General features: G+C 50.7%; 1 protein-coding gene across 1 annotated transcript in view; it reads left to right on the top strand.

Annotated features, from left to right (window-relative positions):
• SDR42E2 (short chain dehydrogenase/reductase family 42E, member 2) overlaps window positions 1-12,317 on the top strand; it is a 30,457-nt gene extending 18,140 nt beyond the window's left edge. The window contains exons 8-12 of the mRNA XM_065536690.2: window positions 2,181-2,318; window positions 2,871-2,936; window positions 4,859-4,922; window positions 7,381-7,454; window positions 10,816-12,317. Of these exons, the coding sequence (XP_065392762.1) occupies window positions 2,181-2,318; window positions 2,871-2,936; window positions 4,859-4,922; window positions 7,381-7,454; window positions 10,816-11,070 (597 nt within the window). The 3' untranslated portion in view covers window positions 11,071-12,317. The remainder of the gene's footprint in view (window positions 1-2,180; window positions 2,319-2,870; window positions 2,937-4,858; window positions 4,923-7,380; window positions 7,455-10,815) is intronic.
• The last annotated feature ends 2,683 nt before the right edge of the window (window positions 12,318-15,000 follow it).

The raw sequence follows: 15,000 nt of genomic DNA on the forward strand, positions 1-15,000 counted from the left end.
ACTCTCTCCCCATGCGTTTATTCATTCATTCAACACTTACTAACTCCTAGTATGTGCCCTGCACTGTTCTAGGTTTGAGGACAGATCAGTGAACAAAACAGATGATTTCTGTCATTGTGGGGTTTCTCTTCTCACATGAAGAGACAGATAATAAACAGTGAACATGTTAAATGATAAGGTATGTTCAGGCCAAGCACGATGGCTCACGCCTGTAATCCCAGCACTTTGGGAGGCTGAAAGGGATGGATCAACTGAGGTCAGGAGTTCGAGACCAGCCTGGCCAACATGGTGAAACCCCGTCTCTACTAAAAATACAAAAAAATTAGCCAGACGTGGTGGCGGGCACCTGTAATCCCAGCTACTCAGGAGGCTGAGGCAGGAGAATCGCTTGAACCTGGGAGGCAGAGGTTGCAGTGAGCCAAGATTGCGCCATTGCACTCCAGCCTGGGCAACAAGAGTGAGACTTCATCTAAAAAAAAAAAAAGATGCCAGGCACTGTGGAGAAAAGGAAAAAGTGAAATAGGGTGAGGGAATTGGGCTTGTCAGGTAGTCGGGGGTGAACTCATTTAGAAAGGGACATTTGAGCATCCACTTGACAGAGGTGACAAAGTCTGAAAGGCTCTTCCTCCAAATACCTTCCAGACAGTGGGAACAGTTCATCCAAAGCCCTGAGATGGGAACCTGCAGCAGAGTCCAGGAAGAGCAAAGGGGCGGTGCAGTTGTGGTGGAGCGAGTGAGAGGGTTTGGTAGGAGATGAAGTCACAGAGGGACTGGGGCCAGATCAGGAAGGGTTGGACAGCCATTGTCAGGACTTGAGCTTCCAGCCTAGCAGGATGGGCGCCCCTGGAAGGTTCTGAGCCATGGAACAACACAGTTGTACTTAGAATTTTCAAAGGTGCTCCTGGCTGGGCATGGAAGCACATGTCTGTAATCTCAGCACTTTGAGAGGCTGAGATGGGAAGATCCCTTGAGCCCAGGATTTCAAGGCTGCAGTGAGCTGTGATTGCACCACTGCACTCCAGCCTGGGTGACACAGGGAGACTCTCTCTCTAAAAATAAAAGGAGCCCTGGCTGGGCACGCTGGCTCATGTCTGCAATCCCAGCACTTCGGGAAGCCGGCTGGGAAGATTGCTTGAGCCCAGGAGTTTAAGACCAGCCTGGGCAACATAGTGAGACCACCATCTCTACAATAAATTTAAAAAGTATCCAGGTGTGGTGGTGTTCATCTATAGTCCCAGCTACTCAAGAGGCCAAGGCAGGAGGATCACTTGAGCCCATGAGTTCAAGGCTGCAGTGATTGTACCACTGCATCCCAGTGTGGGCAACAGAGCCAGACCCTGTCTCTAAAAAATATATAAAAGAACCAAAGGATCTGACCGGGTGCAGTGGCTCACGCCTGTAATCCCAGCACTTTGGGAGGCTGAAAGGGATGGATCACCCGAGGTCAGGAGTTCGAGACCAGCCTGGCCAATATGGTGAAACCCTGTCTCTACTAAAAATACAAAAATTAGCTGAGTGTGGTGGCATTCGCTTGTAATTCCACCTACTCGGGAGGCTGAGGCAGAAGAATTGCATGAACCCAGGGCATGGAGTTTGCAGTGACCAAGATCTTGCCACTGCGCTCCAGTCTGGACAACAGAGCAAGATTCTGTCGCAAAAAAAAAAAAAAAAAAGAGAAAATCAAAGGATCTGCCTGGCTGGGCAGACAACAGACTACAGGGGCTGAGAGTGGACAGAGGGGGACCAGTTAGGAAGAAACTGTGGTGTCCAGGTGAGAGGAGGGTGGCCGTCAGAGGGGCTAAAAGCTATCACATTCTGAACAGATTTTAACAGTTGAGCCAATTGGATTTGCAGGTGGGTTGGACCTGGCATATAAGACAAGGGGGAGTCAAAAGTGGCTTTAGGGTTTTAGCCTGAGCGGCAGAGTGAACTGACCAGTCCACCGGAAAGGGAGGGAGGAGCAGGATGGGAGAGACTATCAGATGCTTGCTCCAGGAGCTGGTGAGTTTGAGTTTTCTGTTAGACAACCTGTTGTTGATATCCGGAGAGCATTGGATACATGAGCCTGGAGCAGAGGGGCTTGACCTGGAGCTAGAACCTGGGGAGCCATCAGCATCTAGATGGAATGTAAAGCCATTCCAGGCACAAGCCTATGTTTATCACCCACCCCTCTCCACCAGGGCCACATCAAGAAGAGGCTGTTCATGTTCCGATTTGGGGACCGCAAGGCACGGATGAACTGGGTACACGTACACAATCTGGTGCAGGCACATGTGCTGGCGGCCGAGGCCCTCACCGCGGCCAAGGGCTACGTGGCTGTGAGTCCCCTCTGACATCCCCAACCACCTTCCCCACAGGGCTGCAGGCAGAGCGCCCCATCCCTAGGGGATTCCTGGATGGCACACAAGATTTCCCCCCAACTTAAGAAGGCTGAAGGGACTCTCAGCCCAGGGAGGCTTGGGGGAAGCTGGTAGGTGGAGTGCGGAGTTCTTTATAGAGCATCTTTAGCTCTTCCTAGGACCATGTGAGGTTGGTGTTGATCCCAGAATAACAGTTGCCAAATGCTAAGCCTCCACACATAATGTCGCATTTAATCTTCACAACAGTCCAAGAGGGAGATCTCATTATTATCCTCCCATTTCTCAGATGAAGAAACTGAAGTACAGAGAGGTTAAGCAACTCCATGGAGGTCACACAGCTAGTTAGTGTGGTCGTCCTAGAATTCACAGGGAATAGCTCAGGTGTGTCCTCAGGTCTTGGGGCTGCTCCAGAGAACTCAGGGTTGGAGCAGCTGCTGGGAGCCATCTGGAAGGGTGGGGGCAGGCTGCTGGGGAGAAGGCTGACCGTCCCCTCCCACATGTCCCCTTCAGAGTGGGCAGGCGTACTACATCAACGATGGGGAGAGCGTCAACCTCTTTGAGTGGATGGCCCCGCTGGTAGGTGCCCAGATGCCCGCCCACCCCGAATGATCATTCTGGGATCCCTGACCTTCTCTTCCTTTTTATTTATTTACTTTTTAAAAAATTTTTTGAGACAGAGTTTCACTCTTGTCACCCAGGCTGGAGTCCAGTGGCGCAATCTCGGCTCACTGCAACCTCCACCTCCCAGGTTCAAGCAATTCTCATGCCTCAGCCTCCCAAGTAGCTAGGATTACAGGCACACACCACCACGCCCAGCTAATTTTTTGTATTTTTAGTAGAGATGGGGTTTCACCATGTTGGCCAAGCTGGTCTCAAAGTCCTGACCTCAAGTGATCCACCCACCTCAGCCTCCCAGAGTACTGGGATTACAGGCGTGAGCCACTGCGTCTGGCCTGCAGCCTTCTCTTCTTGTCCTTTTCTATGTCCAAAAAGTCAGAAAATTTCACATTAAAAACCAACTCTTTGCCCGGTGAGGTGGCTCACATCTGTAATCCCAGCACTTTGGGAGGCTAACATGGGAGGATCGCTTGAGGCCAGGAGTTTGAGACCAACCTGGGCAACAAAGCAAGGACCCCCGTCCCTGCAAAAATAAAAATTCAATTAGGTGGACATGGTGTTGGCGCACCTGTGGTCCCAGCTACTTGGGCAGCTGAGGCGGGAGGATCTCTTGAGCGCAGAAGTTCAAGGCTGCAGTGAGCTATGATTACACCACTGCACTCCAGCCTGGGCAACAGAACAAGACCCTATCTCTAAAAACCAGTTTTTTAAAAAAACAGCTCTGGCAACATTGGAACCTGGAGCCCTTGAGGGGCGCTATGTGCTCCTCAGTTACCTGCAGTTCCCTTCCACCCTGCTTCCAGGCATTTGTTTTGCTTTGCTTTTTTGAGACAGTCTCACTCTGTCACCCAGGCTGGAGTGCAGTGGTGTGATCTCAGCTCACTGCAACTTCCGCCTCCCGGGTTCAAGAGATTCTCCTGCCTCAGCCTACTGAGTAGCTGGGATTACAGGTGCACACCACCCTGCTCTGCTAATTTTTGTATTTTTAGTAGAGACAGGGTTTCACCATGTTGGCCAGGCTGGTCTCGATGCTTCCAGATTTATGTTGGCTCCTAGCCCTGTGGAGTTTTGCTTGTGAGCCACCTGTTATGTGTTGAGGCTCTGAAGGAGGCATGTGGAAGAGTCAAAAGCGCAGGGGAGGTGTTTGGCTTTGGGGCCTCCCCACACGGCTGCCTGGGAACTCTGGCATCCTCTCTGAGCAGCCCAGACTCCTAGCAGCCAGGCTTGCCTGGAAGGGGTAGACCAGAAAACCCAGGCTAAAGGACCCAGGTTTTCTCCTGACCTGGAAAGTTTTTATGCCAGTGAAGAGCTCACCTTATCCCATGCCAGCCCATTTCTGCTGCATCTCCTACCACCCTCCACACACATGTTGTGTTGTTGTTTTTTTTCTCTTTAATAACAGAGAAGTCTATTCTGGAAAAATCAGATTCTACATAAATGCCTTGGAGTGTCTCTAGGTATAGACAGATGTAGGTGATAATTAAATGATGTGAATGATCCCAAGTTAAAAAGCTACCTGGCAGGTGTAATGGCATATACCTGTAATCCCAGCACTTTGGGAGGCTGCGGCAAGAGGATCACCTGAGGCCAGGAGTTTGAGACCAGTCCGAGCAACACATCATGACCCCTGATCTCTGCAAAAAAAAAGAATTTTTTAACTGTCCCACGCTTTCAATTCCTCCTTGGATTTTCTGGGTCAAGGTGCAGATTTCATTTCAAGACTGGCATAGGCTTGGGTTTGGCTGCAGGGCCTGCCCCCTGGGGTGGGCTGGTGGGGAGACAGCAGGTACTTCTGCTGGTCCCCGGTAGAGGGAGCCTGTGGTCTTTCCACACCAGTACCTGAACCACCTATTCTCAGTCCAGCTCTTGTTTCTTTGCAGTTTGAGAAGCTGGGGTACAGCCAGCCCTGGATCCAGGTGCCTACTTCCTGGGTTTACCTGACAGGTAAGGAAAGGAGTGTGCGTAGTAAAACCCCTCCATGTGCCAGGTGTACCTTGCATTGCCTTAATTGGAACTCAGGGGCCAGGTGCAGTGGCACGCGCCTGTAATCCTAGGACTTTGGGAGGCTGAGGCAGGCGGATCACCTGAGCTCAGCAGTTCCAGACCATCCTGGCCAACACAGTAAAACCCCATCTCTACTAAAAATGTAAAAATCAGCCGGTGTGGTGGCGCACACCTGTATTCCCAGTTCCTTGGGAGGCTGAGGCAGGAGAATCGCTGTAACCCAGGAGGCGGAGGTTGCAGTGAGCCGAGATCCCACCACTGCACTCCAGCCTGGGTGACAGAGCAAGACTCCGTCTCAAAAGAAAAAAAAGAAACTCAGGCAGGACCAGGACTAGGATGAGGACAGTGAGGCACCGTGGTCACAAAATTTAAGGAGGCCGTGCAGCAGCTCCAAGCCTGAGTTTGCAGTTGCCTGGTGCTGGAAGCCAGTGCCTCCTTAAATTCCACAACCTAGGTGTCTCACTTCCCTCACCCTAGTCCCACCTGCAAGGCAGTTATGGTGGGACCATTGTAAAGATGACTTGACCCGAGGCTCTGAGAGGTTAGTGACTTTCTCAAAGTGCCACAGTGAGAAAGCGGGGGAGGCTGAATTCACAACTGGGCTTGGCGGGCTCTGGGCTCGTCGTGCTGCTGCTGGGAGGTCTCATGCCAGTCAGGAGAAGAGGGAACCCTGGGGTTCTGTCCCCCAAGGTCACCCTGAAGTTAGGGCTACTTTAGGACAAATGGAGGCTCCATTTTGATTCTAGATTCTCCTCCTGTCCCTGAAGGTCAGTCTCTGCTCCCACCTCCACCCCCGACAATGCGTCTTGGCTGCTGCCCTTCCCTCTGTCGCCAGCACCCATCTACTGGCCTCCTCCCAGCTGGAAGGCAGAGCAGGCTTCAGACATGGAGTGACCAGCCTGAAGGGATGGTGGCCCTCCAGTCCCAAATAGCTGTGTTCCAGGGTCTCCTTGGTAGGATCTCTTGTGTTTTAAATGCATCAAGTAGCTTGGCATTAGAAGCAGGGGTTTGCAAATTTTTGTTCACTAGGGAACACATGCACTAGGGAACTTCTCATGCACAGCATTTCCACAGTGATTGGTACTCCTGGCCCTGAGCCACGGCCAATGGCACTTGGGGAGGATTGTAAATACGTTCCCAGTTCCCAGTGGGCTAACAGTAACTCAGTGCTTCTCAACCAGGACTGCACTTCACAGTCACCTGGGAGCTTTTAAAATAGAGAAATGTCTCAGCCACACCACTGACCAATTAAACTGGGATTAGCAGGGAGGAAGCGGGAGGGAAGTGTCAGTATTTTTTGTTTTTTTAGAGTCAGGATCTTGCACTGCAACCCAGGCTGGAGTGCAGCGGCATGATCATAGCTCATTGCAGACTCCTGCGCTCAAGCAATTCTCTGCCTCACCCTCTCAAGCCTCTAGGACTTCAGGCTCCTACCACCAGGCCCAGCTAATTTTTATACTTTAGTAGAGATGGGGGTCTTGCTATGTTACCCCAGCTGGTATCGAACTCCTGGCCTGAAGTGATCCTCCCACTTCAGCCTCCAGAGTAGTGGAGGTGACAGGCATACACTTCCGTGCCTGGCTATTTTTAAAATATTTTTTTAGAGATGAAGGGTGTCTCACTTTGTTGCCTAGGCTGGTCTTGAACTCCTGGCTTCAAAAGATCCTCTCTCCTCAGTCTCTTATGCTGGGATTACAGGCATGAGCCACCACACCTGCTTCTCACCAGCATTATTTTTAAATTGGTCCCACATGCAGCCCAGTTTGAGAACTGTTACTCCAACCTCTTTCTCTCCTACTGCAGAGAGCATTGGAGTAGAAGTGAGAGAGATTGTTATATGGATAACTTTGAATCTGCTCAGATTTATTTAAAAACTTCAGTCCTTTAATTTTTGGGTTTTTTTTTTAAACAGAGTCTCATTCTGTCACCTAGGCTGGAGTACAGTGGCGCAATCTCGGCTCACTGCAACCTCTGCCTCCTGGTATAAGCGATTCTCCTGCCTCAGCCTCCCCAGTAGCTGGGATTACAGGCACATGCCACCATGCCCGGCTAAGTTTTGTATTTTTAGTAGAGGCGGGGTTTCACCATGTTGGCCAGGCTGGTCTCGAACTCGTGATCTCAGGAGGTCCGCCTGCCTCAGCCTCCCAAAGTGCTGGGATTACAGACATAAGCCACTGCACCTGGCCCAGTCCTTTAATATTAAAAACAAGTTGCTTGTGACATATTTCACAGCTAAACAAGGCACCCCAGCATGGGCTGCTGATTTAAAGGAATCCAGTGACTTTTGAAAGTGACCTCTAGCAAAGCAAATGGTGCCCCCATTGATTTGTCCCCAAGGGCCTCCCTGGAGTTTGCATAATGTGAGGCCCCTGGTCACTGGCCCCCTTCTTCCCTGCAGCGGCAGTGATGGAGCACCTGCATCTGGCCCTGAGACCCATCTGCTGCCTCCCACCACTGCTCACTCGGAGTGAGGTAAGTGGGCTGCTGCTGTGGGAGCCTGGGCCCTGCTCCCCATCCCTCCCTTCCCACCTCTCCCCACCATCCCCACTGCTACCACTCCTTACCCCTTTGACACCATGACGATGGATGCTTGTCTGAGGTCTCAGAACTTTCCATGTGGGCCCAAAGCTGGTGCTATTTCTGTTATGATTACCCCAACCTCTGGGTTTTTGCTGAGGCTGTGGGTCTGAAATGTGACAGCTCCAAGCCCATCCATCAACACTGTTTTTTTCATTCATAAGCATCTTGTCTTTCCACCAGACTGGAGGTTCCCCAAGGCAAGTTTCAGGCCATTCACTTCTTTGAATGCTACCAATCCCACCAACTCTCAACACACACACATATACACACACACACACACACACACACACCAGCTTGGTGGTACTAGGCTCATAGTTCATGCTTACTGAATAATGAGTATATATTAAGTACCTACTATATACAGAATATAATTATTTTTATGAGACAGGGTCTCACTATGTTGTCCAGGCTAGTCTCAAACTCCTGAGCTCAAGAGATCCTCTTGTCCAGTTGTGGTGGCTCACACCTATAATCCCAGTGCTTTGGGAGGCTGAGACAAGAGGATCACTTGAGGCCAGGAGTTTGAGACCAGCCTGGGCAACACAGAAAGACCTCATCTCTACAAAAAAATTTTAAAATTAGCCAGGCAAGGTGGTGTATGCCTTTAGTCCCAGCTCAGGTGGGGGATCACTTGAGCCCAGGAGTTCGAGGCTGCAGTGAGCCACGACTGCACCACTGTACTCCAGCCTAGGCAACAGAGACTCTGCCCCTAAAAACCAAAAAAAAAAAAAAAGAGAGAGAGATCCTCCCTGCTCAGCCTTCTAAATAGCTGAGATTACAGGCATGCACCACCATGCCTGGCTCAGAATTCTCATAATAATGATGATGCAGGTTTATATTTGCTTAGTTAAAAGAGAAGATGTTTTCATCGCAGATTGTAAATAGCAAAGCAATAGGTGGTATTTGAGGTTATTTGCAAAAATCCTTCCAGTCCAGTCGGGCGCAGTGGCTCACACTTGTTCCCAGCACTTTGGGAGGCTGAGGCAGGTGGATCACCTGAGGTCAGGAGTTCAAGACCAGCCTGGCCAACATAGTGAAACCTTATCTCTACCAAAAATACAAAAATTATCTGGGTGTGGTGGCACATACCTGTAGTCCCAGCTACTCGGGAGGCTGAGGCAGGAGAGTCGCTTGAACCTGGGAGGTGGAGGTTGCAGTGAGCTGAGACCACACCACTGCACTCCAACCTGGGTGACAGAACAAGACTCCATCTAAAAAAAAAAAAATCCTTCCAGTCCACTCTCATTTGATTGTCTCTGATGCCTTGCTAAGTTAAAAAGGTCAAAAAAAATCATGCTCTCCATTTTATGACAAAAAATTGAGCATTAGGAAAATTATTGATTTGTCCAAGGCCACACCATACTGGAATTGGCTTCAGACTCCATGTTCAGTGCTCTTTAACAAGGGCAGTCAGAGGGGGAGAGTGGAGAATGGGCCACAGAAAGAAGTAGTCACCTATGGCTTCTCCTTTGAACTATCCGGATCAGTAGAGGAGAGAATAAGATGATACCATCTCTTGAGTGGTGACAATATGCCAGGCACTGTGCTTTATGTCATTTAACTGAGTTGTAGACGCCATTGTCCTCTCCATTTAGAGAGGTGGAAGTGAGACACACAGTGAAATAACCTGCCCGTGATCACACACTTAAATGGTAGAGCTGGGACTTGAACCCAGACCTCAGTGATTTCAAGCTTAACCATTAGCTTGTGAAAATGCATCAGGAATCACATCCATAAAATAGCTGCCAGGGTGCAGCTGAATTGTGGTCAGGCAGGGACTTGGCTCCTCTCCCTCTTCTTTAAGTTGGGGATTTCCTTGTTCAGTTCAGGGGCAGTGTCCTTAACTGTGGAAGTTCCTTGGCTGTGGCTCGGGTACCCTCTGCTGGTCAGTCTGTGACACACCAACCAGCCCTCCAGTTTGACTTTATAGCCTTTAACGCATTTAACATGTATTCAGCATCTCCTGTGGTACCAGGCACTGTGCTGAGCAATGGAGGCAAGAAGACATAGTCCTTGCCCTCGGGGAGCTCCTAGTCCAAAGGGGAAGACAGCCCACGAACCAGGCAACTCAACACTGTAATTAGAGCCACTTTTGGGAAAATCGCGAGAAACTCCAGTGCACACAGAAGGGGCGCCGAAGCCAACTCTGAGGAAGTCAGAGAAAGCTCCCCAGAGGAGGTGACATCTAGTGTGTTAGGGACCCTGCTTATCTAGCATAACTCAGCTCCTGTGCTCCCCAAAGCTCTGCACTTAATGACTGAGACAAAAACGGACAAACACTGGTCTTTCTCCTCACCCCCCATTAAGCATCCAAGACCACAGGTTTGACCCCAGGGGCTGTTTCAGTGCCATGGGAGAATCCAGCAGCTGGTGGATTATTCCCCAGGGTCTGACTGAGGCACAAGAGAGGAAGAAATGAGTCAGCTGGGAGAGCATCTTCAGATGCCAGCACAGCAGGGAAGAAATTAGGCTAGAACCTGGCTCCCCTGTGTGACCCCGGGCAAGTCACTCAACCTCTCTGATCTTTTTCCAAGTATGCACAGAACAGATAGTGCTAGTACCACCTGAGAGGATTAAATGAGGTAGGGCATGGAAAGGATTTAGCCCAGGCCAAGTGCAGGGTGTGTGTTCCTCAACTGATAGCTATCATTACTACCCTTGACACCAGTGGGCCCCAAGCCATCTGGCAGCAGGGGAAACACAGCTTAGACCCTAGAGAGTAATCAGTTCTGCATAATCGAATTCCTCTCTTAGGGAAGCTTAGTTAATCAGTGAGGGCGTGAAGGCTGCGACTGGGGCCCGCCTGGCCACAGTTGGTCTGGGGTTGGGAGCAGGAAGCCAATGTCGTTTCCTGGAGATGTTTCTGGCAGGCGTTCACCGTCTCCTAGCGGATGCCTAAGAATGTATCAAGGGCCTCCTGAGTCCTAGCACCGTGCTAGGCCGGGAAGATGAGTGTAGGGGTGAGACCTTTCCTTCTTAGGGGCCAAGGAGTTAAATAAGGTGCAAATTTAGCGGGGCTGAAGGGGGCGACGCAGAGGTGGCACCCTCCAATAAAAATGAAGATGGAAGGAAGAAATGAAAACCTCTCTAATGAGGGCATCGCAGGAGCAAGACGCTGTCCTCGGGTCCTTTTAAATCACTGTGCAATGGAGGGGAAATCCCTGCCCTCTCTTTTCCCTTTCCGTAAACAACGAGGTAGAGGATGCCCCCCTCCCACGAGCCCCGCCCTCGGATGCCCCGCCTGTCCCCGCAGGTGCGCAGCGTGGCCGTGACGCACACCTTCCAGATAGCCAAGGCTCGCGCCCAGCTTGGCTATGCGCCCGACAAGTTCAAGTTCGCCGATGCAGTGGCGCTATACGTGCAGTCCACTACACGGCGGCCCCGCGGCTCCACGGCGCGGACCCTCCTGCGGCTGCTGCTCGGGCTGCTGCTGTTCCTCGGCTTGCTCGCCCTGGCCCTGCACTTCCTAGGCCTGCAGCCTCTGCACTCCTCCGTGGAGCGCCTGTGACCGCCCGCCGCCCGCCGGGGTCGGCACTGCTGCACCCTCTCCCACCCGCGGCTCCCTGGGCTAGTACCAGCCCCTGCCCCGCCTTCTGGGTTTGAGCGCGCCTCTGCTCCGCCCCTTGACTCCTAGCCACGCCCCTGAGCCGCCCTCCAGACCTAGCCCCCACCCCCGAATCCTGGCGACGCCCCTGACTACTCCCAGACTTTGCCTCGCGCCCCTCCTGTGTTTTGGCCCCGCCCCCGTCCCGCCCCGCCCTCCGAAGTGGGCACGCTCCCCCTCCACCCGCTGAATCCTGGCCACGCCCCTGGTCGGCCCCGACACCTAGCCCCGAGTCCCTTTCCATGTTTTGGCCGCGCCCTTGACCCGCCCTTCAAATTGGGCACGCCTCTTCCCCGCCCCCTGACTTCAGGGCCTAGTCCTGAGCCGCTCTCCAGGCCTAACCCCGCCCCATGTCATAGCCACGCCCCTTCCCCCCCCCCCCCCATGTTTGGGCACGCCTTCTGAGTCTTGGTCACACCCCCGCCCTGCCCCCTGAGTCGTGCCTACGTCCATGTCCCTCCCTCCAAGCCCTGGCCCTGCCCCTTTTTTCCTCCCTCCGGCCTGCCCCGGTTACTGACATGGGCCAAGGCTCACAGCCTCCTCCGCCTTCTGGACCTTCTCCTAGTCTCTGCCCAGTTCCGGTCCGCCCCCAGATTCTCCCTCGTTCTGGTTTCGCCCCTTTTCTGGTCCTCCCCGCACGGTTGAGCCCCCTTGGCTTCTCCTTTTGGGTCTGGCCTTGCTCCTCCCTCTGGGTCCAGTCCCGCCCTTCTCGCGTGTAATTGGGTCCTGGCCCTGCCCCCTCCCTCTCTGGCTTCACCCCTTTCCAGGTCCGCCTCCTGGGTGGGTTCTCCCCAGAGCCTGGCTGCCGGGTCGCTATGGTCTAATGCAGTCTGGGGTGGAGTTGATATGAGTTTGCGCCGTCAGCTGCTGTTCTGTCTGGTAACACTGCTTTCGATCTCCCCGACCCAGTGTTCTGGGCTTCTCATTCACACAGATCTGTGTTGACAGCCAGGGCTTGGGGGAAAACCAGGACGCAAGCTTCTGCCGAGCCCGACTTGGCCTTTTTGGGTTCCTGTCTGAGGATGACAGCATATTAAGCACAGGTTTTAGTACCCGAAAGAGCATCAAAAAATTAAAAAAAAAAAAAAAAAAGAACTTTTAAAATAATTGGATGTCTCGATGAAGTACCAATAAAGCTATAATGGGAAAAATAGAGTTTAGTTGGTTGCATTTTATGATTTAGTACTATTTCTATTTACTAATTAGAGATAGTGGTGATCACCATAATCTTTAAAGTTTAAGGTCACAAAACTTCTTAATCTAGCCCTGCTCTCCACAGAAACTTCGCCCCCTATCATCTTGGTGTCAGTTATCAGTTGTGAGTACCAAGACATCAGTGTGTCAGTACAACCAGGTATAGATCGTAGTATGCACACGTGGGACTGGCAGAGAAGAAAAGCATCACAAGCCTGAGGTGGAGGGGATGGAATGGGCTCATCAGAACCAACATGGCCACAGCAGCGTGTGTCCCACTCTGCTGAACAAGGTGGGCAGTTTGGGATGGAGCTAAAAAAAAAACTGTATGCTGCTCTCTGCTAGGCTGAATTGTGTGTATGTAATTTTTGAAAGATCAATAATAATCCTTTATGTTTATTTAATGCTCGACAGTGTGAAAGGGCTTTCATCTATATGATCTTGTTTAATTCTTACAGCCACTCTTAAATAGGATTTATTATTCTCATTTTATAGATGACGGAAACTGGGGCTTTGTCTCATTCCAAAGAGCAGAGGAGGGTGGGGGTTTCTGTTCTACAGCTGTGGGAATTTGGAGGAGCACCGCCTAAGCCCCCACTGGCCTAAACATAACACGTGGTAACTTCTATTTTTCTACACCCTGGCCATGCCAAGGCTTGCGGTTGAACTCTGGGATTGGTCTCATTCTCTCAGAGCCACAAACCTCGGACCATTTGAAGCTGGCAGTCCTGGGGCTTCCTTTCCTCTCGATAACATGCTTACATCCAAACTCACTTCCTTCCTCTCTTTCTTCTCCCTGCTAATCCTGGGAAATCTATTCTTCGAGCAGGAAAAACAGTGTCACACTGCTCACATTATTTTCTAGATCTTTTGACTAGTGCCAAACCTCAGCTTTTGAAAACCCAAAAGCCAAGAATCAATTTATTTGTTTTCTGGATTTCTCCAACTCATCTATTCCTTAACACTCTGGAAGCAGGATGTCTAAACTCTGGGCATGGGGACAACATGGATCGCTATGTCAAGAAAGCTTTTTTCCTTTCAAGCCTCTTTATCCAATGGAAAAGGAGGTGGCATCCCCACCCAACAGAAAAACTGAATCACTGTAAGAATTTTTGAGACTGCCCAGACCACTAGCCGTGAGGTTCTGAAAGGGCAAGTAGGAGGTTCTAGCTTACTTGGAGACACTAAGGAGAAGCATCACAAATGCAGGAAACAGAGTTGTCACAGTGGGCAGCCCAAGGTAACATAGTCGATTGGAAGGGACCATCAAGACAAAACTCATAAGCTTTCCATTATGGGTGCTAAAGCTATTCCCCATTGTAAACCCAATGCCAGGCATCTAAAAAATCCTCAAGTCTCTCTCATCTTGAAAATATCTTCCCAGCAGGGCGCAGTGGCTCACACCTGTAATCCCAACATTTTGGGAGGCTAAGACTGGAGGATTGCTTGAGGTCGGGAGTTCAAAACCACCCTGGGTGATATGGTGAGAACCCTGCATCTACCCCCCCCAAAATAATTAATTAATTAATTAGCCAGATGTGGTAGCACCCAGGAGGCTGAGGCAGGAGAATCACTTGAATCCAGGAGTTTGAGTCTGCAGTAAGCTATGATTGCAGCACTACACTCCAGCCTGGACAACAGGGCAAGACCCCATCTTAAAAAAACAAATAAAAAAATCCTCCCCTGATTCCCCCATTTCCCCTCCCAATACTCTTCCTTTTGCTTCTCCTCTTCAAAATCAAATTTTGTGATGAATTGACCATACTTATGTTTCCATTTCTTCTCGTCAACCCATTCCAAAATGACTTTAAGATCATCAATGATCTTGTCCATAAATCGTAATAGATATTTTTCAGTCTTTATTTTGCCAATCTTCTTAGCTGTGTTCAACATAGTTGACCGCCCCCTCCTTCTTGATCCACTCTTCTTGGTCTCTATAAGCCACACCTGTTTTCCACATATATGGCTGGCCTTTCCCGTCTCTTTCACATCTCTTTCACTGGCTTTTCTTCCACTGCCCTCCCTTTAAGATGATGTCCCTCGGCACTCTGTCTTGTTCCCTCTTCTCCCTCTGCGGGCTCTTTCTGGGTGAGTTCATCCCTTCCCATGGCCTCAGTCTCTAATACCTCCCAAATCTGTATCATTTCCTTGGAGTGCCTCTTGACCTCCAGAAATCTATGTCCAACCTCCTACTCAACCCCATATCCCACAAGAATCTCCAACTCATTGAAAATCAAACTGAAATCATCATCTCCCACAAACCTGCTTTCCATTTATCCCATGTTCCCTCCGAGGGAGAGGAGAAGCACAACCAGCCATCGAATGACCCAAGCCCAAATCCTGGGCGTCATTTTTGACATGATCCTCTTCTTCTCGACATGCTCATCAGTGGATTATGTCAACTCTGTCTGTAAAATGTCTCCCTGACTCACTCCTTCTGTCCCGCACCTGGCCACTATTGTGGCACAAGCCACTGTCCTTTCTCCTAGACAATTGCAATAGGCATTGAATGGGACCTCCTGTCCCTGCTGCCAGTGGGAACTTTCTTTTCTTTTCTTTTCTTTCTTTTTTTTTTTTTTTTTTTTGAGACAGTTTCACTCTATCCGCCAGGCTGGAGTGCAGTGGCATGATCTCGGGTCA

Source organism: Macaca fascicularis, chromosome 20 (assembly GCF_037993035.2).
Source record: "Macaca fascicularis isolate 582-1 chromosome 20, T2T-MFA8v1.1".
Classification (NCBI taxonomy): Eukaryota; Metazoa; Chordata; class Mammalia; order Primates; family Cercopithecidae; genus Macaca; species Macaca fascicularis.